The 24,920-nt window shown below is 43.1% G+C and overlaps 2 protein-coding genes across 11 annotated transcripts; both read left to right on the top strand.

The window, feature by feature from the left end:
- On the top strand, positions 1–5,933 carry TRIM13 (tripartite motif containing 13). 10 transcript variants are annotated; one of them, XM_055702256.1, is made up of 6 exons: positions 43–418; positions 1,131–1,337; positions 2,737–2,860; positions 3,688–3,770; positions 3,945–4,057; positions 4,513–5,933. In XM_055702256.1, exons 5-6 carry the CDS (start codon positions 4,043–4,045, stop codon positions 5,743–5,745), a joined length of 1,248 nt encoding a protein of 415 aa, XP_055558231.1. In that variant the 5' UTR covers positions 43–418; positions 1,131–1,337; positions 2,737–2,860; positions 3,688–3,770; positions 3,945–4,042; the 3' UTR covers positions 5,746–5,933. The 10 variants fall into 10 exon arrangements, 9 of the variants coding, with proteins under 9 accessions (XP_055558231.1, XP_055558229.1, XP_055558230.1 ...); XM_055702254.1 differs by lacking the exon at positions 2,737–2,860 and having other exon boundaries at positions 43–220; XM_055702255.1 differs by lacking the exon at positions 2,737–2,860.
- A 1,392-nt stretch (positions 5,934–7,325) lies between these two features.
- KCNRG (potassium channel regulator) lies at positions 7,326–12,639 on the top strand. Its single transcript, XM_005446605.4, has 2 exons — positions 7,326–7,967; positions 10,044–12,639. Exons 1-2 carry the CDS (start codon positions 7,390–7,392, stop codon positions 10,294–10,296), a joined length of 831 nt encoding a protein of 276 aa, XP_005446662.1. The 5' UTR covers positions 7,326–7,389; the 3' UTR covers positions 10,297–12,639.
- The last annotated feature ends 12,281 nt before the right edge of the window (positions 12,640–24,920 follow it).

Here is a 24,920-nt window from a genome sequence, read left to right as displayed (position 1 = left end):
CAGAAACCCGTAGATACCTCGGCAGGGGAGCAGGCAGCCTGCTTGGGCTGCGGAGCTCGGCCACCGCCTGAGGCAGGCGCACCCCACCCCCATCCCCGCCCGGCTGTGCCGCCCGCGGCTCCCCGCTGGCAGCCCCGGGGCCGGCCGTGCCGCTCGCAGGCCCACGGGGGAGGAAGGGCCGCGGCGGCTCCTGCCCCAGGATCAGCGGCCGCCGGCCAAGGTGGGTGGGCGCACCCCGTCCGGGTCGGCGGGCGGCAGCTCCCGGCCGATCGCTCCTGCGGGCCGGGGCCTGCCCACCCCCCCTGGCCGAGCGGCGGCGGCGAGGCGCGGCGAGGAGGGGCGTGCGGCGGGGCGGCCAGCGCATGGCGGCCCTCGGCATCGCCCGCTGCCGCTGACCGCGCCGCCGCGGCTCGCCGAGGTGAGAGGGGGGCACCGGGCCGGGCCGGGCGGCGGCGGTGCGGGAGCGGCGGGCGGCAGCCTCGGGGCCGGAGGGGGCGATGGCTGCGGCCGGCCGCGGCGCCGCGCGGTGTGGGCGGCCGAGTCAGCCCCGCTCCCGCCGCCTTCCCCCGGCCTGTCCGCTAGCCCCGGCCCGGCGTGGTGAGCAGCGGGGGCCGGCGGCGGCGCGGCCCGTGCCCGGGCGGTGGGGTCGCCGGCGGCGGGAGGGGCGGGCCCGGCTGGGCGAGCGGAGGCCGCGGCGCTGCGAGGCGGTGGCAAGGCGGGCAGCGCCCGGCCGCCGGGGGGTCGCGGGCCGGTTTCGCTGGCAGCCCTCCCCCCGCACAAGCCCCGCTGCCGGTTTGCCCGTTGCGAGGCGCGGGCTGGCTCCCGGGGCCGCCCTGCCCCGATCGGCCCTGCCCGACGGGGCGCCCGTGGCCGGCGGGAGGCCGCGGCCGGCAGCGGGGCTTCAGGGCCGGGCCTGGCCGGGAGTGGGCGGCGGGGCGGGTGCCCGGCCCCCCGGCGGGAGCGGGGCCACAGGCAGGGGCGGCGAGGGGGCGCCTGCCCGGGCTGAGGGACAAGGAGGCGAGCGCCCGGGCCTGCCATGGCGCGGCCCCGCGGGTTGGCGAACCACGTCGGATGAAACGGTGTTGGCGGGGCTTGCAGCTGCACTGAACCGGAATTGCTTATTTCTCCAGGCCTTCCTGGCTCTCTGAAGGCTGAACTTGTTGGATCTACCGGGTACTCCTGGAAAAAACTTCGGCCAGGAAATAACAGGCTTAAAGCGCGGCCACTTTCCTCAGCGCTTTTCGACCGCCTGGATACTTACTGCACCTGGAGATCAGTCATTCCACGTTAGAATGTCTACGCTGACCTTCCATTAGGTTGCAGTTCATCTCAAGAAGGTGAGCAGAGTTAAGACTGTTGCTGCTGGAAAGAGGAGCTCCCATCTCCCTTCCTCCTGCCTTATTTGCGTGGGACCCTTTTTGGGGCAGATTCATCACACCAGTCTGGCAGAAGGCTGGTGGAATTGCTTGTAGGAGGTCCTGACGAGGATTGGGGTCCTTGCCAAGGAAGGGAGACAAGGCCTCTCCTGACTAGCTCAGCTGCTTGTGGAAATGCAGTCTGACTCGGTCAAGTTTTATTTAGAACACTTACACGCCATTGCTGGAAACTTGTAATTCAAGAGCTATCTTTTTGTTTTGTTTGAAGCTTGGTGAAATTTTGGTTTTGCTTTCAGCCTGCTGCTGGCTGATAAATCCAACTTCTGTGCTGAGAAGCATGCTAAATTAATTTCTCTCTGGAGTGTGGGGAAAAAGCTACTGTGGTTGGTTTTGCATTTATGGTTTGACTTGGTTTGCCATTCTTATTCCTAATGGTAAAACTGTGAGTTGCTTTTTCTGATGCGTGGATCTGCTGGGTTTGTACCCAGAGAGTTTATGTAGCTCAGGTGAAGGAAGAAACCACTGTGCCTTTTAGCCCATGTGCTACGAGTGGGCCGTTCCAGCCTGGATAAGAAATAACACAGAGAAATTCTCAATGGAGAAGTTGAAGTGTTGCTGTAGTTCCTTACACAAATAACAAGTTGCTAATACAAAGGGATCTTTCAGTCCACAGGCAACTTTCTCTCCAAAAGTAATGTCTTAAAGAAGATGGAAGTTCAGCTGTCCCAACCAGTTATACACGTTTTCAGCATTTTTGGTTTTATTGGGGGGGTGTGTGTGTGTGAGCTGATAGACTTGCCCATTTCTTTTTTTTAAATCCAAGGGTTTTAATGATGTCATATAATGGGTTTGAAATAATTTATATTTATAAAGCATAATTATTTAGTTGGGTAATTGGAGTTGGAATGCAACAGGACAGTTTTATTTGGATCATGAAACTTTTTTGTGTATGTTTTTTGTATTTTTAGGAGCATGGAAGTCTTCAATGTTTTTCCTGCAATTTTCATGGAGCATGTTGTAGTAAGCATTTTCTGCAGTGGTTTGCAGTTCTCACCGTCAGGCATGCAAAGCTGCTTTTCCAGCTCCCTAACTAAGACGTGAAATCCTCCTTGGAAAAGGAGAGAGATCAGAGCAAATATTTTCTGTATCATGAATCTCCATTTCCTAAAAGATTGAGAACTGTCATTTTAGTTACATAGTTATTACCCTCTTAACGCATGAGCAAAACTGATCCTTGTGCTCCTACTGCAGCTAAAAGCTGTGAGTACAAGTTGGAAAGACAGAACTATTCATAAAGAGGAAGACTCAAGAGTATAGGGGCAAAATCATCGTCTTCCTGTCTTCCCATTCTTTTTAGCAGTAGGAAGAGGACAGAAAAGAAACGTGGCTTGTCCTAGCATTGACGGGTACTTCAGAATCACTTTCTTCTCACAGAAAATGAAGCTTCTGAATGGGATCTCTGGTCTTACAGAAGACCTTAGGTGGTAAATGGAGTCGTTAGATCTTTTCGCTTGGGGTTTGTCCCTAGCTGTAATGGTGGCTTCTTCTGGCTGATTGCATCAGTCCTGAGGCTGAGTAGGAAAGCTGGCAACTTTTTAAAAACTCCTCGTTCAAACAAGCACAGAGAATGCTCCTCCCCCTTGTCACTGGAAAGGCATGGGAGGTTTGCTTACACCTTTCCAGAATGGCTTTTACTGTGAAGTCTTGCTGGGACTGTATCAGTCCTCCTGTGAAAGAAACTCAGAATCGACCTTGCCTTTGTTCCCTGTAGTGATCTTTACTTTCCTCAGATCAGCGATACTGATTTTGTTGCTGCTTTTGTCCTGTGCAGCATGGATCTTCCCTTGCAGCTCCCCTCTTGCCTCCCACATTTTCTGCTTTATATTTCTTTGAGGGGACAGAAACCTTAGTACTAACATCAAAACTAATTAAAAGACCTTATTTATATGCCTTGCTGTCACAGCAGTACTTGATGCTCTTTGCTGTGTTACATCTTGTAATGTATAAAAGGAATTTTATCATATATATATATGTATGTATGAATAGGTATTGTATAATATGGAAGGAATTTATACAAGGGAAGCACTAATTACAGCTCAAAACTTAAGTGTGTGAGAGATTTGGCTAATACAAATGGTCACCCATTTTGGTCTTTATTAGCTACTTGTTTTCTTAGAGCATGCTGTAAGTTACAAGGTGCCTGCATTTGAGAACTTGGCTTTGGTTAGAGGCACTGGGAGGGTTGTGCACAGAGTCCCTTCACTGAGACTTTCCAGTAGAAAGGATTACATGATAAATCCTCTTCCTGCAGGTCCTGTCCACAGAAAGAAATTGCTGCGGCATGCGTGCTGTGAGAATGGATTTGGAAATACAGATTGCAGATGAGTGAAAATGGTTAACAGTTTTGTTTCATGATGAATTATCAAGAATTATGGGCAGCTGTTCTTTGAAGCATTTTAACTTTGTGCTGAATAGTTCAGCAATAACACCTTCCCTTGGTTATTTAAAAATACTGCAGGAACAAGAGAAAAGCTAACTTTGAGTGGTGACTCACCTTTGGCTTTGCAGGTGAGCAGAGAGCCACATCACATATTCTGTAGCTGAAGAAATTCTGAAGCTGGGCTTTTTCAGTCACCTTTAAGATTGCCTTCTTATGGTGGCAGTGCATGGTGTTTGAAATGGTAAGCTTTGGGTGAGTTGAGCAAGTGGAGAGTAATCAGATCTTAGCAGAGCATACCAACTGGGTGTTTTTTGTGAAAATCCAGTTTCTGTGTATTGCATCAGTGAGGAAGGATGTAAATCTTGAACTGTTATTATGAGTACATGAGTTATTTTCATTCAGAGCCCTTGCTGGGTTTGGCAAGCGTTTTTTTCCAGCATTTGTAGTTGAGAGTCCAAAAATGGTTCTGTCTGAACACTGGGTCGTTCTTGTGCCTGCCATCTGGTGGCCAGATACTACAGCTAACTAGGCTGGCTGCAAAAACCCAGCTGAGGCTCTGTCGTAATGACACTGGAGGAAAAAGTAGATGCTTTTCTCACTGAGCTGTGTCTCAGATGGAGATTGGGTTTTGCGTGGTTTTCCTGGAGGAGAAATAAATTTTGTAAGTCCTGTTACCATCTTTCTTCTCTTTCCTAGGATATGATGGAGCTCCTAGAGGAAGATCTCACCTGTCCCATTTGCTGTAGCCTGTTTGATGATCCTCGTGTCCTGCCCTGTTCACACAATTTCTGCAGAAAGTGTCTGGAAGGAATTCTTGAGGGAAATGTGAGGAATGTCCTTTGGAGACCATCCCCTTTCAAGTGCCCCACGTGCAGGAAGGAAACTCCTGTTACTGGAGTCAACAGCTTGCAAGTCAACTATTCCCTGAAAGGTATCGTGGAGAAGTACAACAAAATCAAAGTAACTCCAAAAATGCCTGTGTGCAAAGTGCACAGCGGGCAACCCCTTAACATTTTTTGCCGGACAGACATGCAGCTGATCTGCGGGGTTTGTGCCACCCGTGGTGACCATACAAAGCATCTTTTCTGTTCTATTGAAGAAGCTTATTCCCAGGAGAAGCGGGCTTTTGAAACCCTGTTTCAGGGCTTTGAAACTTGGCGTTGTGGAGATGCCCTCTCACGGCTGGATACCTTAGAAACCAGTAAGAGGAAAGCTTTGCAGATGCTGACCAAAGATTCTGACAAAGTGAAGGAGTTCTTTGAGAAGCTGCAGCACACACTGGAGCAGAAGCGAAATGAGATTCTCTCTGACTTTGAGACCATGAAGCTTGCAGTGATGCAGGCCTACGATCCGGAAATCAATAAACTGAACACAATTCTGCAAGAGCAACGGATGGCTTTTAACATTGCAGAGGCCTTCAAAGATGTGTCTGAACCCATTATATTTCTGCAACAGATGCAGGAGTTCAGGGAAAAAATCAAGGTGCTCAAAGAAACTCCTTTACCTTGTTCCAGTGTGGACATCACCCCTACAATGAAGAGCTTTGATACCAGCCAGTGGAATGGAATAAAACTAGTTGATGTGGACAAACTTTCCTTGCCTCAGGAAAACAACACTCTTAAATTCAAGATTCCCTCAGTCTTTTCACGAAGATTTATAGTGAACTCTCTTATTTGCTTGCTTATTCTTGCTGTCACCAGAATGTCCTTTGTGGAGTCAGTCGTTGACAATCTACAGTGCTGGAAGTCTCAGTTCCTTACAATTAGCTTGTCCTACTTGGCAGATACAGTGGAGATAGCAGATCATGCAGTCTTCTACTGGGAACAGATGACAGATGGAGCTTCACTTCTAAGAGAAAAGTGTAAGAACTATACATTGGTTGTACTGGATAATGTTGCACAGTTTGTGTGCAAATATAAACTGTTGTGAAGTCCCTGCTGAAATAAAAGAACTAAGAGAGATCTGGTGAAGAAGACATAGAACTTTTAAAAATTAATTTTTTTTTAAGACTTCCAGTGAAAAACATTCAGAGATTCAAAGTGTTTCCAAAACATTTATACTGTTCCTATAGTTTGAGCGCTGATAAACTGGAAGATGAAGTGGAGCTTTGAAAATCACATTGTTCCTGGATTCTTCTTTCAGTGGTGTTCACTGCAGATAATTTTTTTACCAAGATACAGGGCCAAACTGCATTCTCAGTTTAATGTTAATATAATTGTAGAATAAGATTAGAAGTCTCACTTCCTAAAAGGTCATAGTTACATTTTATTTTTTTTCTGACGGGGAGGTGGTTTGGAAGGAGGTAGAACAGTTGTGATTGAGAAGAGCACAGTACTGAGAGGCTTTTTGAGGACTGCTCTTCCACTGCACAGTACAGAGTGCAGCATTCATGTTTTGGAACCGCTTTGTATCTGAGGATGTTACTTCTCACTGAAATAGATACCCCTAATTTTTTGTATAACAAAATGTAGTAATTATCCTGTACATTCAGATTACTGTAGATACTGGTTATTGTTTACAGGTTCTGTAAAAAAATATATCTTCAGGGCAAGCATAAATTCTAGGGGTAAAGAGAAATCAGTTGAGGTTGATAAGAGAAGAACAAGCTGCAAGATAGTACATACTTTGCAGTTTACTTTTCCAACATCAAATTGTTGGGGTGACTAACCAAGCTGTCCTGTTAGATCTGTTCCTCTGGAGCCACACTTTTTAAGAAAGTGGCCTGAATGGTAACAGTTCAGTGCGGTGAAAGGCACGCACAGATCAGCCACAGCAAGGCAGCTTGTGCTCTAGCCCTGCAAAGGTGGCAGGTAGAACAGTTTCTCTCCTGTCCCTCTCTGTCTCTCTGGATAGTAATTCCAGAAGCCAGGAAAAATGATGGGATGCTTCCTTGGAACAAAATACATAACGTGACAGGAGTATGGATGTTGTAGGTGTTTGGAAGGCTTTAGCACTGAAACATATATCAGCTTTCCTACTGTTAACTGTATTTTCATGTACCTTGTTTTAGGAGTTGAATTTTCTGGGTGTATTGACTTGGCTGTAGGCTAACAGTGATTTAAAGTGAACTGTAAGCTTGCGTTCTCTGAAGTGCCCTTCTTTGACAGATTACGATACTTAAACGTATTGCTTGAAGCACATCTAACCTCCTTCTGCAACGGTCCTATGAACAGCAATATATAGAATGCAAACATTTAGTTGACATTTCTGAATAACAGACATAATGCATGCCGTACTTTGGGGATATTCATTGGCCCCTCTCATGGTTTAGTAAGTTGTGGTGATCAATTCACTGTCTTCCAGTAATCCTTGTAAGCTGTTCATTTCAAAAATAAACCATTAAATTCCAAGAATCAAAGTTTCCAAGCAACCAAACCCTGTAAACAAAACTATTGTACATGATATTTACGTCTTTGTTGCCTGGGAATCCTGTTACTGATCCACACGTCACTCCAAACGCTTGCTAAAAGCACTGAATGGTTCTTGCAGCTGCAGATACCTTGCAGTTTAGGATAGATTAAGTCACAAACACATAGATCAGAGAGTTAAAATTCTTGAGTGGCTGAGACGGCGATGAATAATCGAGAGGTGGTTGTTCTGAGCGTGGGAGGTGTGCGATTTGTAACCTGGGCTTCTACCTTGCAGCAGTTCCCTGAGTCCAGGCTAGCACGGATGTTGAACAATAATGACCGGGAGTTTAAACTGATGAACGGAGAGTTTTTTGTGGACAGAGATGGAACTTTGTTTAGTTACATCATGGACTGCTTGAGGACTCTCCAGGTCTCCTTACCTACTAATTTCTCAGACTATCAGAGGCTGCAGAGAGAAGCAGAATTCTATGGGCTCTACACTCTGGCCGAGCTCCTGAGCCAGGAACACTTGCTGAAGCCAAGGCTGGAGGTCTTGGAAGTGCGTTTCTCTCTCCATGAGATGCAGGCCTTTTTCCGGATCTTTGGTTCCTGCAGTACCACTGTTGAGACACTGGCTGAACAGATCACTGTGTTCACAGGGCAGCAGTCCGGACGGAGCTGGAACAGCCCTTTTCCTTCTCAGAAATCACTCGTTCCACTTCCTTTGGAAAGACCTTCTCATCATGACCTGGTTTTTCAGTGTGGTACGGACTACTCTGCTGGTGACCAGTTTGTGGCCAGGTACTAACCCTGTGTGACTCCTCATTATGGAAATGTCTTTGTGACTTCTAGTTCATGAAGTAACACGCTATGTGCTAGCAAAGCTAATTTTAAAGAAACTATTGGACAGCTCTCTGAGAAGAGAGAAGTATGTTACCTTCTTTCTGCTAGTTTAATGTTATCTTTTTATAGTTCTCAAATATCCAGTTTCGTTTCTGTTGCACTGATTTGCCTGTTCCAGCTTTCTAAAATGCTGTGCTTGACGTTTGTTTTTGAGTTCTGTTGGGTCTTTCTGCCCTTTCCTCTTCACTCGCTCTCCCAGGCTTTAGAATTTCATGACATCAGTGACCTTCTAGAGGACTTGAAAAACACAGAGTAAAAGGAAGCAAAGGAAACAAAACAAATAAGGAGTGAAGTACTGGGGAGGCCTAAAATCTCCGCTAGCTCATGGTCCAAAAGACTTTTCATAAGGAGAAGAGGGAAAAGAGAATGGCTAAATAGGGTTCAAAACACCAGTGGAACTAAGATAGCAGTTCACACACTGGAAAGCTTTTGTAGAGCCTTTTATTGGGAGGAGGGAGAAGGGGTAGATTATTAACTATACCAGGGGTCCTCACACTTTTTAACCAGGGGGCCGGCGCGCGGATGCAGTGGCAGGCAGTCATCTGCGGCTGCTTGGTTTCCCCCCCCAACCCCCGGCGGGGGGGTCTGTAAATACGGGGGGCCGTATCCAGCCCGCGGGCCGTAGTTTGAGGACCCCTGAATTGTATGCTACTCAGTGGGTTTTCTTTGAATTCAGAGGCAGGTTCTGTTTTTATTAAGATTACTGTATATCAATGATTTTTGTGATAGCAGTATTGTATTTTAATGACAGCTTACATTTTTTAAACAAGCTTTTGCTGGATGTCTATTGTATGGAGACACATTCTTACTGTATAAGGAAGTGTAACCTAATTCGACGTCTGTGGCTGTTAGAACTCCTGGAATTTTATGGAAATTTCATTGAAATATTTCCAAAAGGTTTATTCTATCTGAATATATGAATCAACACTGCAGTCTTTTGATTATTTTAAAAAAAGATGAATAAATTTTATCTTTCTTCTAGCTTTCTTTAACTAAGCAAGTAGAAGAAAAGTACCTCGCATTTGTGAAGTGGCATTTATGTGCCAGACCTTAACTTTATAATGTATTACTGATTTTAATGGACTAACAATTGGTTGAGTAGGTTATGGCAACTTCAATAGTGGGGAAAATATTCCTGACTTTCCTTTTTCTTCAGACTCGGTAAAAATTTTCTTCTGCAGATCAATAGAAAATCTTATCTTGAGTAATGAAACAAGTAGAGTTTGATAATGTTGCCTGCTGATTTTCTATCAACTTGGTCTTTGTTGTGACAGGGACTCTTTTGCCTTTTTTGTGCTTTCCGTGAACGTTTGGTGTACTTTCCTGTGAACTGTGGAACAGTTTCACCCCTGTCAGCTTATGTATTTTGTAATAGTATTTTTACCAGACTTCTGTTCCTCAAAACATCTGGGTAGGTTCTTAAATTGTACTTTATATCAAGTAAAATCATTTGAGGCAATGGGAAAATGATTTTCATACCTGTTACCACACAATCTGCTGTACAAGGTAACATCGCAATAAATGTCACTGTTTGTAGAGAGAGATCCTGTGTAATGAAAAGTGATGCTGTTGGGGTCTGTGTGACTTCACTGCCCTTTCCATCATTTACTCTTACCCGAAAAACTGTTGCAGCATTATATTGAGCATGCCATTCACCTCATCTCCGTTAAATTAAATGAGATGGAGGTTATCACAGCTGTATCTTTAAAAAGTAAGTTTTGGTGTGGGGGTGAAAAGAGTGCTTCTTCCCCAACGGGTAACTGGATGAACTGAGAATTACTGTTCTTATAATGAGGGAAAGAGGTAAATTGTCCTCAAAGGAGGAAAAAAATACCAGGTACCTTTGTTGCTGTAAACCCGTGCAACTGTGCTGACCTGCACCATCTGAGGACCTGGTTTGGTTCAAAAAAAATATTCATTCCGTCCTTCAAGAAGCAACTAAAGTGTGTTGTAACTGCTTTTTTCTTATTTTAGGTATGTTTCCATACAGCCTGATAATAGAAAGCTGATTAACGGTACTAATGTGCTAGGGCTGCTGCTTGACACTTTACTCAAAGATGGATTTCGCCTCATAAGCACCAGGACAGTCTCCAATGAAGAAAAAGTCGAATGCTACAGTTTCGAAAGGATGAAGAGGCCAGCAGGCCTTACCATCACAGTGGACCAAACCCCAGGGAGCTCCGGGGTCACACAGGCAAAGAGAAGCCAAGCACAGAAAGGGAAATAAAGGCTTTTCCTTTCATCTTTTGAAGGTGGAAAAGGGGTGTGTCAGCAGTAGTGGCCTTTCTTTGTTGGCTTGTTTGAAGTTGCAACTATTGAGGGAAGTAACAAACAAACAATTTGCCCCCCCCCAGTATTCAGGAAAAAAAAAAAAATTGCTTTCCTGCCTTTTACCACTCCACCCTCTCCAACTCTAAATAAAAGAACCACAGATTCAATACTGGGTTTATGGACCAGATTCCAGCATTTTCAAGGGTTGTTTTTGTTTTGCTTTGTGGCTAAAATTTATATTAGGACTCGCAAAAAATCAACCATTTCTTCTAGAAAACAATGTTTATGTTCTGTGTGAATCTTTAAGTAAAATTGAAATACGTGATAATACATGAAGAAATAACAGCTTGACACAATTATCATCCCCCCTGTTTGGAGAAGCGGCTGGAGGAGGAATGAAAGCCTCAGTGGCTGAATATTGATTCTGCTTTCAAAAGATACATGTACATGGATTCTCTTGCAATTAGCTGAAAGCAACGTAACAGAAACATCCCAAGTTGTGCTGCTGTGTGGCTCCAGGCATGAGAAAGTGGCTTGGGAAGTCACCACTAGTGTCTGTGAAGTAACGTGTTACTGTCTCTTGCAGAATATTCCTCTGTCCTTTCCTCCTGCTCCGGAAGTATTAAACTTCAGTGCCAAGAATTAAATTATAAAGGTCTTTGTGAACAAATGGAGGTCTTTGTGAACAAATGGTCAGCTAATTTTTAGAGCTTTAACTATAAAAAGAATGAAAATGTGATAAACGGTCATTCAAATGGAAGAGTTAGTACAATTCTAAACGAAATAATACGAAAGATTTCTTAACACTTGTTAAATGCAAAATATATTTAGGAGGAAGGCTTAGCAGAAGTGGCTTTAAAAGCCTTGGGAATGTTAGCCCTGGACAATGCTTTGTAAGATGCCAGAATTAGCTCATGTACCAGGAGAGGTAAGTTAATGAGGCCTTTTAAATTAAGAATCTTGTCATTCCTTCAAGGCAAGGAAAGATGATGGCAATAACTTCAAGGTTTCATTATTTGAACCTGACTTCTGTTGTTGATAAAACATCATCTTTCCAAAGTTACGAACAGCCAAGTAGAGCTCATTTGGGCTTGCTTGGCTGACTGATTAGATCTGGCTTCTTATTAGCTTTTAAACATGAATTTATTATTTTATTTGTAGCACTTAAAAATGGGGGTGGATGGTGGGAATCACCTGTCTGTTTCCTGCCCTTAGGAGTTTTCAGTGAAAGCTATCTTCTCAGACTGGTGGTGCCACTACCGGACATCTTTTCTTTGCTACCACTGTAGTGCATTTTAGTTCGACACAAGTTCAGAAATGACTGTGGCACCAATGAGGTCCTCTTCTCTTGCTCCTGAGCTTTCTGAGTTGAGAATAATGTCATTATGGGACTACATCTCCTAAACTGCTTACAGGTCATATAATGTAAGAAATGTTAAGGATCATAAAAATGGATGCTTTCAGTTCAAATGTGGGTGGTTTTTTTGGTCAATAGTGTCAATGTATTCATAGTAATCTTGATACAAGAAATTTTTACAGTGAGAACCATCATTCGCTCACTGGAAGAACCTCCCCAGGGATGTGGTGGAGTCCCCATCTCTGGAGGTTTTCTAGATGCAATGGGACAGGGTGCTAGATAATCTCAGCTGGGCTACCTTTCCCACACAAGGTTGGACCAGATGATCTTTCGAGGTTCCTTCCAGCCTGGCCTCTTCCATGTTGCTGTGAACACCTTTTGTGAAGGTCTGTGTCAGAAGGCCTGTCATGGTGGACTTTGAGGTCAAACTGCTGATGTCACATTTGGGTGACACAGCAGACAAGCTGTATGGGATGACTGTCCAGACAGGTTGTTGTACTACAAAGACAACACTACTTGTTTTCCAAGTTCATTTGAAGGTCCAGGTACTGACCTTACCAGAAAAGTTCCCATTCCTCAAATTGGGATAAAACTGAAACCAATAAAGCTGAGCATTGAGTGAGCCAGTGACTGTGAATATTGTTGATGAAGAGATGAATAATAGCAAGAAAAGTGACAAGACACAAAACAAGACAAAAGTGACAACTTCTTAGAGAGGAGAGAAAAATAAATGAACTTGAAGCTCTATTTAACCATCACACCTTAAATGATTGCTGATAGCAGCAGTGTAAATGAAGTGAGACTAGTTTCAGAATGCCTTGTAGTAACAAAATTAGGCTACTTCACCTACAACAGTGAGTTTATTTTCCTTGCTGTAGCAGCCACTTTAAAAACTGAAGTTTGGATTACTTTTTCTTTTCTTTTCTTTTTTTTTTCTTTTTTTTTTTTAAATAAAGTGAAAGAAAATATGAAATATTTCCATTTTTTAAAAAGTCCTGGACTTTTAACCTATGCCATCACTCATGCTCCATGGCTTTGGCAAAATGAGTATTTGGTAGAACTGTTTCAGTTACAACTTGTGATGGGCCAGTGCTGAACGCTTTCTAGTTCCCCTTGTGGGTTAGTTTTTATTCAGCACAAACGTAACTCCATAAACGTAATGTTTTGACTCTGGAAAACTATACCAGTGCAAGTTCCTGTCCTGTAAAGTACCATCCGTACTTTACCTTCACCTTGTGTAACGGCGCACTGTGGGACTATGTGTCTTTTTGAAGCAAAGCACGTGACCATCAGCAAATCGGGGTTCTCAAAGTTCTTCCAGTTTTTATTCTTACTTAGCACTGAACTGAGAAATGCCACCTCCTGTCAGTTGTGTACCTGCAGAGAACAGGACTAGGCTCTTATACAATGCTTTATTTTTATCTGTGGGTTTTTTTTTTTTAAATTGATAGCTGCTTGAATAAGTTTGAGAGCATTTGTGTCGATAACCTGATGGAAATTTGTTGAGTGGCTGACTAAGACCAGTAGGATAACAGTGACTTTTAATTGATGATGATTTGGTATTAAGCTGGTTCTTCAAAGGAAAGCACCTTCCTGGGTTTCTTCATACAGAATGTGGAAGCAGCGGTAGTAGAGCTACAGGTGCTGTAGCTTCAAGCTACAACTAAATGGCAGTAATCACGGAGGAAGGGGTGCAAGTATGTTTGTTTGTAGGTGAATTAATGTAAAAATAGGACGTTTACTAGGAGGTTCTTCAGCTGGCCTAAGTAGCTGCTGTAAGATTATTTATGTTACCATAAAGTGTTGCTGAACCAGGATGGCAATTTTTCTGTGCCCTCTTTGGAGTGGCATGCAGCGTATCCCACAGGCAGTGGAGCAGTTATTTGGAAGAAGGAGTTGTCAGTATTTTCACCATGCTTCCCTCCCGAGGTGCCCATCCTGTCCCGAGGGATGCAGCGGAGAGCAGGCTGTGTGCTGCAGCAGCAGCAGAGCGGTTCGCACCGCCGCACGTCCCCAGAAGGTAGAGGCTGTACAAGTAGAAGTGAATTTGGGTGACGGGAGCCCAGATTAGCTATGAGTCTGAGTGACCTTAAAAGCCTTCTGGTCAAAACCACTTTACGTGTTAAACTGAGTCCTTTCACCCAAATCTTGGCAGGCAAGTCAGCTCTGGTGTCTCACCACACGATTTCTGCTGGATTAGAAGGGTATTGTAGGCGGCTTGGTCATGCTTTTACATGACAGAACCAGGAGCTCTGATTGCTCACATCTAGCTCTATTTTTGATTAAATACGAATGGGATTTTGAAAATTCAGACATTTTTTCTAATGAAGTTGGATCTTGTGATCCCTGACATGATCTACTTCTTCAAGTCCTTGCCAACTTTCTCAAGAGAATTCTTTTTTCCTGGGAAGCTGCAAAATTTGCTGATCTCAGTACTGCTGTATTTGCCTTTTTATTTTTCGTTGGATTCAGCAAAAGCGTACAGCAAACTGTTGCGCTGCCTGAGATGCTAGGAACTGACTGCCGGAGTGCTGTCGCTCACTTACAGCGAGCGGTGAGCTCTCTCAGGCTTTTTAACACACAAGCAGACTGCCAGAACAGGAAGATCACTAGAGGGAAAGGAAACTAAACAGGAAGGTAACACCATCCTTCCGTCCTACATGGGGGGCAGTTCACATGGCAGAAGCAGATCATCTAGAAAGAAATGATGACTTGCTGGATTTGCATAAGGCAGATGATTCAGAAAGACACCACTTAATTTGTCTTACATTTTCTTTCTTAAGTTAATCACTTTTCCCTCCTTTATAGTTGAATTTCATCCTGTATTTCTATACACAAGAGTGTCAAGGGCTTTACCAATGCAATCTTGTGATGCCTGCTGGATATCCCGACGGGATGGAGACACCACACTTCTTCCAACCCCTGTTCTTGCACCGTGTTCTTTTTCCTTTTGTAGTACTTTGTTACTTTTTTGTGCTTTTGAGTAACTTTTTGTCTGCTTCTTCACACGATGGAAAGTTCTCTTATGTCCTTCTTAGCTCTTCTGGTGACAGGTCATTTATTTAACCCCCTAAATTCTTCAGTAACCTGCTGATACCAGGAAGGAGAGAGTCTGATATGAAATACCTTCCTGTTTTTTTGGTATGGATGTCAATATGACAATTCATGAGGGTTTTTTTTTCTTTAGTTCTTTTAGGAAGTGCAGTCACTGCACTCATAGATTCTGCAGTCAGTGCTCATAAGATTATATAGTTGGTTAAGAATAGATGTTTAAATAAAGCTATTGAAATTGGTACTATGTTTAGACTAAAAAAAGACTTATCTCTTAGTGCTGGCCATAGTACTGGGACATTTTCCCCTTTACTAAATAATTCCAAACCATTTCTAACTTCCCTGCGTAATTGAATCGCATGGAAATAGTAGAAGACTCCACACGAAGATGCACTATATAAGGAACTAATAGCCATAAGGCAAAAGAATGATGCTGGAGTAATTGTATCCTGCCCTGCTTCTACAGGCTTGCAAACAGGGGTAGTAACTTCTGTTCTGATTTTGGAGAAACATTTCACCACACTGGGATGTTCTATTTTGTTTTTACCTATTTTAGTTGGTTTACAGTTTTCCAATGCTCAGGAGTAACTCTTTTAATCTGAGCTAAGCAAGGATGATGTGCTTTTGTCTGTCTCAGGAAGGCAAGTCTAAAGTAAATCCAACACACAATGTGGGCAATACTTTGTTTTGATCCACAGCTGACTTCGCGACCAGAACGCTGCCAAAGCGGATCAGAAGTCCCGCTTGAGATCACAACAAAGTGTTCATAACTTTGAATAATAATAAAAAATTAAAATAATTTGTTTCCAGATTGCTGGAAACTGTTATTGAATATTCATTGGGAAACAAGCTGGGAGCTATCCAAGAGGGGGAGGGAGACTCATTGCCTCTTTACTCCTCCCCTCTGATTTGTGCTGAACCATTGCCAGGCTTTAACTTTACAAGGTTTATTTTTATCGATTTTCAACAATAAATGGTAGGAGTATCTACAATAAAAGATTTACAGTGCATCACAAGGCACTACGACTCCCTACCCAATATTATATTGATCCATTCCCAGATGCTACTGGAACAGCATACAAAAGCCCAAACGAAGCCCAGTGATGGAGAACTTCCTCTCTCGAGTGACAGATGCGTATGACTGTTGTGCCTTCAGAAAACAATAAAAGGGAAGGGAGTGACTCTGCTTCTTTGACCGTATCTTCAACAGCCCAGTTAAATCTGTCAACTCAATGTAATCCACATAAATAAAGAATTTGGGAACCAAGGGAACTGCTAGTGTGTCTGAAGATTCCCATTCTTTGAAGCTGCCTCTCCTGCTGCAGTCAGGCCATAATTAGTCACAGAAGGCCTTGTTGTGACTAGTAAATGGACGTACCAACAATGATTTGAATAGTCTGGAACTGGCTGGAGATATGCCTGGAGCCCTGAATATTCTCAAATGGGTGGGTGGGATGTAAATCACTAGTCATCGTATAAAATACAAATAAATCTGACTTCTATTAAAAAAAAAAAAAAAAATGTCAGTTTTCTAGACCGTCACGTAGTTTCTGCTGAAATAACCCCCTGAAGTGTGATCCGATGTGTAAATTTTTCCAAGATTCCTTCCTCCAGCTCTACTCCGTTTCCATTCTAATGTAATGGTTCAATAATTGGTGGCTTCTTTCTGGTCAGAAAGATGATGAATGTAGCCCTAAAGGTTGGAAACAGTAAGGCGTTCGAAGTCTGGTGTAGAGAATGAATTTAGCGCTTTGCTTTCTAAGCAAGTTTCTGCTACACCAGCCAGCCCAGTGCTTGCTGAAACTGTGAAGAATTAAACATTGCAACATTGTTCCATCCTGATTCTCTATTGGGAAAAAAAGCAATAGACTGCAAACACCAAGTCTGGGGGTTTTACTAGTACTTTGGAGTCAGGCAGGAACGCTTTTCTTTGAATTTCAAAGGCAGTTTGTAGCTTTCATTGAAGGCCTTCAGAGAAGGCTGGTCTATGGCTTTTGGTCTTGTTCCCCAGTGATAACTAAACTGAGTAATAAAATAATTGCTGACATAGCGTTTTGTTTACGATGGTGTATTCCACGACAAACAGAAGGCATGCTGATCCTTCTGTCCTTTAAACTTTATGTCTTTCTACTATGCCTTCAGCCTGCTCCTCAGCCTGGTCGCTGGTGGAACAGCATAAAAGGCTCCATGATAAGGACAGGCAGAATCCACAGAAGGCAGCAAACTCACTTCTTTCCCATTACAGAGGGGGTTAATGAGTAAAATTTGGCTGGAAAGAGTCCCTGCTTTTGCGGGACCGAAGAGACACAACTATTGAAGGATGGATCGTTAACAGAGCTGTCATAAATTTCAACACCACCAGACAAGGAAAAGCACATCTTACAGGGCTGAATGAATGGGTGGGTGATAGCTGGTGAAGGAACACAGAAAAGGCACAGAATGACTTAGATGGGAGACATAAAAGTTCATGAGACTATAGGGATGTTTCATATATCGATAGTTTGCATACCTGAAGAACAAAATTTCTCTCTCGGAGGTCATTTCTGTGTCTGTGCTATGAAGTGAAACATTGCAGGATCCAGACATAAGATGGGTTAATCATGTCGATACCTCACATCAGGAAACAGAAGCTAAGCTTTTGGTGGCCGAATAGACAAAGTCTGAAGATCAGAACACCAGCACTGCTTTGGCGGCACTGGGGTTACACGCCTAGGTACTTACTGGGCATGTCCTGTTGGTGGCCTTTGCTTCAATTCCAGTTGCAGCATGGTGAACAGTAACCCTATTAGTAAGCTCCTGATTTTCCACAAACTGGAAATGTAACTTCTGGAACAGACTGGTTTACATTATGTTTTCTCCATCTCCAAATTGATCCTTAAGCCACATAATTTTCCTATGGTTGTTCAAAACATTGTCATCTGAAGATGGCTTAGTAAACTGTGGATCCCTGGGACACATTAATGGCTTAATGATTAGTTGGCCATGTCAAGAATGTAAATGAAAAACGGCAACTGCACGGCCCCTGATGTAACTGAGATCCTCCTCCCACCTTTGGTTAGGCTAACCACGTTTTCTGCTGTTATTGAGTAAGTTTTCTTTGACAAGTGTGCTAGTGCAACCCAGAGTTCACTAGTGTTCATACTCAGTCCTGAAATCTCTGTGGATACAAGTGGAAAAGGATGGGCAAAAGATCATCTTTTTGCTAGACTCATCTCTCATTTCAGAGACTGCCTGCAGAACTTGGCTGGAAAATGCACCAGCCGGCACAGGGGCACTGGTGCGGCTGCTCCGCTGGCTGTAGCTTGCCCGTATAAGCTGTGCTGTGCAGTCTCTCATGCTTAGCTATTGAAAGCCTGACCCATGCTCTCACTGCACTTCTGAGGTAAGCTTTGAGGCTGAACAGAAAAGCTGAACATCACGTGGTCACACAAGGCTAGTGGGACATCTGCCTGCTATGGCTGTGATCATCTATGCTCTGCAGAGGGATCTATACTGACTTCTTGTCTATCCCCAGCACTAAGATACAGCCATGAGAGAAGGATCTAACGACAGCGCTCAGGGGATCACACACGGAGTGCTCAGGGTATGAATGTGTGGGTTTCTGTTCTTCTGAAACAAGCGGCAATAAGCACACAGGTCTTCTGCTGGAGGCAACGACTACAAAGACCACACAGCTCCCTCCGGCTGAGGAGATAACACTGTGGAAATAACTGTCCTGAAGGCTCGGAGCAGGGCATTTCAACCTGGTAATGAAAACCCGCTGGCTGAAAACATCACCCGTATCTGATCTTTCAGATGGATGTATTCCATCTCGGACATCATCTTGGATCATCTCGGACAGCCAAAGCAAGCACTGTACTGGAACTGAGTCACTACCACCTTTCCCCTTCTCTTTTTAAAAGATAAAGTGGGGCCTCTTTTCCATAGGTAAAGGAGTATATTCTCTGCCACATTGATGAAAGAAGCAGGTGAACTGCTACACACAAAGAAGTTGGGTTTTTTTCCCCCTTAGGTCTTGTGCTGCTTTGCTGGAGCACGTGTAGGTCTGTCTGTTGGAAAGCCTGTGCTTGGGAACTTGTGTTTACTCTCTTGGGGACCTAGGAATACTGTGCACAACCTTGTCTACTTCAGAAAATGCACGAAGAAGCTGCCTTTATAAAGACGTCTCTGCAAACATAGCTATTGCCTTAAATGGTCTCAGCTGCACTATATCTAAATTCCTCCCTAGATGTCCATGGCAATTTTTATAATTCTAAATTAGTATTTGCAATATTAATTAATAATACCCCACTTGGGACCCTCATTTCCAGCTCTTTCTGCCACAGAGATAAAATTACATCTTCCTTTTGCACTAAGTGACAATTTTTGCTGTTACTGGGGGCAGTTTGCTTTCCAGAGAAGGCTGTCTCAAGACAATTTTCTGGTCTGATGGCATTTAGTAACAGGTTTGGTATTTAGTAAACCCATCCTGCCATTGGATCTTTGAAGGTTTTGTACTCACTGGATGCAAGTATTGAGTCAGGAGCTGCCTTCTGGTGAGAAACAGAGCATGAAACGTGGTCATGGATGCCACTATGATAACTGGTGACACAGCAAGAACAGGCTTTCCTTGAAGGCTGAAGTTGAGGGTCTGGGTGGCACCTCAAGGGCCCTTGGCATTCAAGAAACATTAATGAGAATACAGAGATGCTGAAAAATACAGGAAGTTCCCATCTCTATAAGCTACCCTGGTGTGAACCACACCTGACCTCCCTACCTAGTGTTGGATGCTCAGCTAAAGAGAACCTTACAGAAGAACCTTTCAGTCCTCTTCTGGTTCTGACCAACCACAAGAATATTTTCTATGTAACTAGCTCTACAGGATTCTGGACACTTTCAGAAAATGACCTCTCAGTACCAGTAGAGAATGGTTGAATCAATACTGAAGGCTGGACATCCATGGAGGCTTGTAAGGGGTGATTCTGAACCTGATTTGACAGTAGGATGCTGGATTGCTCTGTCTGTTTGCAGCTGAAGGATCCAAAGCTAATTTATCTTGTCAAAATTAATTTTGCTGTCATTGTTCCTGATAATTTCTCCTCTAGCATCATGGCTGCTGAGGCATCCAAGAACTGCAGACCAGGTACCATGAAATATTCAAGGTAATTTCAACTCTGCATCATTGGACAGCCTGGCGTTCCCGGTTTGAGCTATGCTTAACTTCAGAAGAATTTATGTGGGAGAAAATCTGGATGCTTTGCAAATGTTCTGTCCCTTGTCACCCTCTAATCAAGGTTTAGCCATGTTAGAAGACTTTCTGGCCCTAGGCTGTCAGCAGTGGGAGTGGCAAAAGAGTTCTGGTCCTTCTCAGTGTTCCTGCTCAGGCAAGCTGGAACCAGAGGCCAGGTGTCTGTATCACTTGTGACATCTTGAGACAAGATGTTTTGATTGCTCAGTCTTCCGAGAAGATTCATGCGATGCTCATCAGGCCAAGTAAAATGCATCCTGTGTGGATAGTCTTTCATGACACTACCACATCACACAGTGTCTGAATCCTAGGGAGGTCATGCTCATTCATGGGGTACGCACCGATATGGAATTCTTCCTAGGCTAAAGTACTTTCTCCGACAAAAAAATAACAAAAATGCTATTATTTCTAAAACTAAACCCCATCTGAACCACTATATAAGTGTTGATAAAGGTATAAATTAGCAAATAACGAAAGACTACCTGGTGGATCATTGACTAATGAAAAGCTCTATCTGTAGCCACCTGTAGTGTGAAGGATGAGGGGATGGCAGGATTAACACTGCTTTTGCACAAAGACACGCAGTTACGGCTTTCACAGGTGATGCTGAACAACTTCCCCCATAGCGGAGTATCAGCTGTACCAGCGTCCACATGCAGCGCCTGTGTGCCAGTGCATGAACACACACATGGAGAATAATTCCAAGTATTCTTAAAGATACTAGAATCCAGGAGGTATTTTGGTTTTATCTATATACCACCAAGAGGAGGATGGAAGAAACTGGCATAAAGCAGCTCAATATAAATTATTTGGTTTTAATACAGAGGGTGACAGAGAAATTCCTATCGCAAGGACATGCTTTATGGGGAATCAGTTTTCCAAGCCTAGACATCTCAAAAGAGCCTGCTGGCAGCCTGAGAAACTCAAACACTACAAATCACCAGGACCAGGTGCTATTTTTACAAGAACTTTGAAATAAATTTGAAAAAATAAAGAGATACAGTTAAGAAATTGTCAATTACCATTAGAAATATCCACTGTCCTGGACGACTGCTCACAGCTAGAGAAAAAGGTAGTTTTAGAGGAGACTGAGATAGCATAAGGTAGGGCCTTTCTCAGGGTACTTTATGTCTGAATAAGCATAAAATAACGGTATCACAATATCACAGGTCTGCAAGCAACCTGCATGTTCTAAGTTATTCTAAGTTACTAGACAAGAACCATGAGGAAGTGCTACAGTTTAATCCTAATTTGCAAATGGAGTAAGTAACCACTCCTAAGAAAAGGAAAAGGTGGTAATTTTTCTGATCGGGGTAAGTTATTTGAATCTTCTTCAACCCAGAATAGGCTCTTATCAATGCCACTAATTTGCGAGGGAGACTGTAAACCTTCCTGTCAAAAAACCCCCCAAAAAACCTCAGAGTGCCTCTTTAAGCATAGAAAAAAAAAATAGCTTGAGGGTAGACTGAAGGAAAAGGTGAATCCCCTTGCTGGTTGCCGAACAGCCATAAAGTTCTTTAACGCTGCTAGTTGCTCCCTGCTTTCCCTCTTCAGCAGTTTTAGAGAAAGTTGGGGCACAAAGCAGTTTAAAGCCACCTTTACTGGTGCTCTCTACAGCAATAAACCCCAGAACTTTGGCATAATAGAGGCCTGTGATGCAATTCACAAATATTCAGTTATCTCAGTGTTCATCTACTAGAAACACAAAGTATTCCTTTAGTGAGCTTTAATGGGCGCTTACATTTATTGTATGCGCATTTTACTGTTACTTCAGGAAACATCTCAGGAAAATATGGAACTTGCAAGGAACAGCACAGTTAGTCCAATAAAAGCAAATTCCACTACCCTTTGAAATCCTACCTGCAGCTTGCTTTCATCTGCTAATGGCAAGAGTTATCACTGCCAACAATCTTTGAACAAAACCGTTTTGTGACTTCTTTTTTCCACATACCCTTGATTTAACAAGAAAGATGGGGAACATCTGTGGGCAACTTCCACTGGGCACTTTTTCAGAAGCAGAAGATGTGAACCGAATCCCTTCGAGCTTCTGTTTTCTGTTTTGTGGAAAAGTCCCCTCACCTTGAGGCTGCTTCAGCCAGTTTCTTAAACTCTTCTGATGGATTTCAGCAAGTCATCACATTTTTTAAGCAGCTCTTTGGCCTGTCCCCGTCTCTGCCATTCCCTCCTATTCAATCACAGCATGTATCCTTACCCTCTGTTGTTTTTGCCAACTGTTCTAAGATATCTGATTACAGTCAGTTTTTTTATGTGTACCAAAGGAAGGGGGGGGGAAGGCAGAGTCCTTAAGCACTTTGGCTGTCTCGGCATCATGCTGCTCTTCTGTTCTGTGTTGTGGTAGAAGATTAATTTTAACATCCGTTTCTCTACTACTGTTACAGCTATGGATTTTCCACCACAAATTCCTCAAATGAAGATAAGCCTTTACTACCTAGGCCATACCTGAGGCAGAAAGAGATCACTTCTGTATTGTTTATTTCAGAGCAGAAGACCCTGTGCCTCTACGACAGGACAGTCCTTCCAGGGAACTTTCCTTGGGTCACCCATTTCCACCACAAACAGTGCCTTTTAATCACGGACACATGACAGATTCTAGACAATAACTGCTTGCATACATTCATACAATACCTGGAACATTCCATCACCACACTAATATACAATGACTGCAAGGCAGATTTTAGGTTCCCTTTAAAACACTTTAAAAAAAATCAAAACAACAAAATACTTCGTAAGTGTCCTTCAATTTTCCAATATTTTAGACGACTGGTTTGAAGAACAAGAATTTTGGGTTCTTAACACATGGGTTGTTAACTCAAACATAAACTGGAAGTAAGCAACTAGCTGCTTTGGTAGCAACTTAGATCACATACCAAAGAACAGATTAAAGCAAAGCAAACATGAATAAAAAAAATCCCCAAGCCTCTTGGTAAAACTGTACCTTGCTAAATAGTAGCAGCTCTCATAGATGTGCCTGCAAGAATCCCAGTCATTAAATAAGCCTGGAGCCTCTATCTGGGCTAGTTCACTGCTATCTTACAAATTTTGTTTTAAAGACTATTACCTGCATTCTTGATAGAAATTCATCGAAATACTTTGCACTAGCCAGGCTGTAAATGTGGTATTAAAGTTTAGATCACGGGGACAAAGTACTGTTTTACATTTTTGCTGCAGCTCTTCAAAAATAAGCTTCTACAAAGACATTAAGAAACAGTGCAGATACTCCAAGCTTTAACATTTATTTGATACACAAGAGGGATAAAACTTGATAGAAAGATAATTTTTATAAGTGCACACAATTTCCCCCCGTTTTCTCTATTTGTGATATGGGAATGAAAACAAAAGTAGCTTGTTGTGTGCAATAAATTACTGAATTCAAGCAGAATTCATTTCAGGAACCTCCACACCACCACAACCAACAGGGGGCTGTCTGGCTACACGATGCTAGCGAACCTGCAGTGAAATCCTTTTTCTGACTGTACAACCTACCAGCCACACACACTTCCTAAAACTGGTTGTCACACAGGTCATTTAACAGATTTCACACCTGCAAAACAGTAGAGCTCTTTCTCATCTTTGTCCGATACTATTGGAGAGCTCTTATTTTGCGTCTTAAGTTTTGTTATATATAAACAGATAATATACTTTACATATTTATTGGTATGTCTGAAAATAACAGATACTGCTTATAGGAAAAAGAGGAAGATTTTCATGTTGCCTTGATGACGGGAAAGGTTTGTCACAGCTGTTTCCATATGCTAAGAAGCTATACCTGTATGTGAATTTTTGTGTCAGTGTCATATGTAGATACCAATCTTCTGTAGAAGGGAAGAGGTAGACCAAGATGTTGTTTAGCCCCTTTGATACCGATTTGAACAGCAGCTAGACAAAGCCTGTCTGCAGGACCATCAAGAAAAGAAAAATAAGGCCCTGAATATTCCCTACATTGGTTTCAGCAATGGAAATTAATACTGGACTGCCATTCTCAAGAGCAGAAGGAACTTTTCCTTGGTGCCAGTACTGTTGCTCACACAGCAAGCACATTCAGCTGGCTGAGTCTACCGAAAACTAACCCCAAGTCAATCAGTGAAATCACGGTGGAAATATCAGAGCTGGGCTAATACTGAAGGAAAGAGGAAGACTCTGTCAGTCCTAAACTCCTCTGGCTTGAGAATCACACAGGACTGTAGAACCATAGTCGTGTATTATTCTTGACTATTCTAGCTGGTGCAATAATGTAACCCCTCAAGCTTCTCTTTTGCCTTTATTTCAACAAAATATTAAGAAAAGCATATACATTTGAGACTTTGTATTCTTTATTTTATGCCTTATATAGTCCAAATATTATCATACTTAAGGGTGTGGGGTTTTTTTTGAGTATTTTATGAGAGACTCCGAAGTGTTTTACTTTTAAAACCACTTAAAAGTGTAAAAGCTGCTGACAGAAGGTTCCTTTATAGGTAAGAAAGCCACATGCTTGCCCTGCAAAAACCATAGGGAAATGTGAACTTTCTACCCGTGGCTGTCTCCTATGGCTATAAACAGCAGAAGAAAACATTATGGATATATTATTACCATCTCTCAACAGCAGCTAAGTCAGTCATCTCTAGCTGCTCAGCACTGTATACTTAAGATTGAAGATTCAAATTGGATAAATTCTGCTATAACTAAATTTGTTAATTTCAGAACGTTTGAGCATAGGGTTCAAATTTTACATTACGAGATGGAAGAAATATTAGATAAATTTCATTAGACTTACTAACTCTAAGCTATTACAGGTGCATCAAAATCAGAAAAAATATTGAGTTGTTGCACCTGAGAGCCATCAAACAGATTTCAACAGAAATAAATTGTTCAGAGTGAAAAAGTAATGTCCAATTGATATTAGCCCCCTCATAGAAAGATAAATGATCTCACTTGTGCCACTGAA

Source organism: Falco cherrug, chromosome 2, assembly GCF_023634085.1.
Source record: "Falco cherrug isolate bFalChe1 chromosome 2, bFalChe1.pri, whole genome shotgun sequence".
Taxonomy (NCBI): Eukaryota; Metazoa; Chordata; class Aves; order Falconiformes; family Falconidae; genus Falco; species Falco cherrug.
Note: the sequence above shows the minus strand (reverse complement) of the source record. Positions and strands in the feature narration are given on the sequence as shown.

Excerpts from the sequence above, each read along its gene's own strand:
- KCNRG (XM_005446605.4), top strand. The coding sequence starts at position 7,390 with ATGAATAATCGAGAGGTGGTTGTTCTGAGCGTGGGAGGTGTGCGATTT. Across the intron at positions 7,968-10,043 it reads GGTGACCAGTTTGTGGCCAG|GTATGTTTCCATACAGCCTG; the intron begins GTACTAACCCTG and ends TTCTTATTTTAG.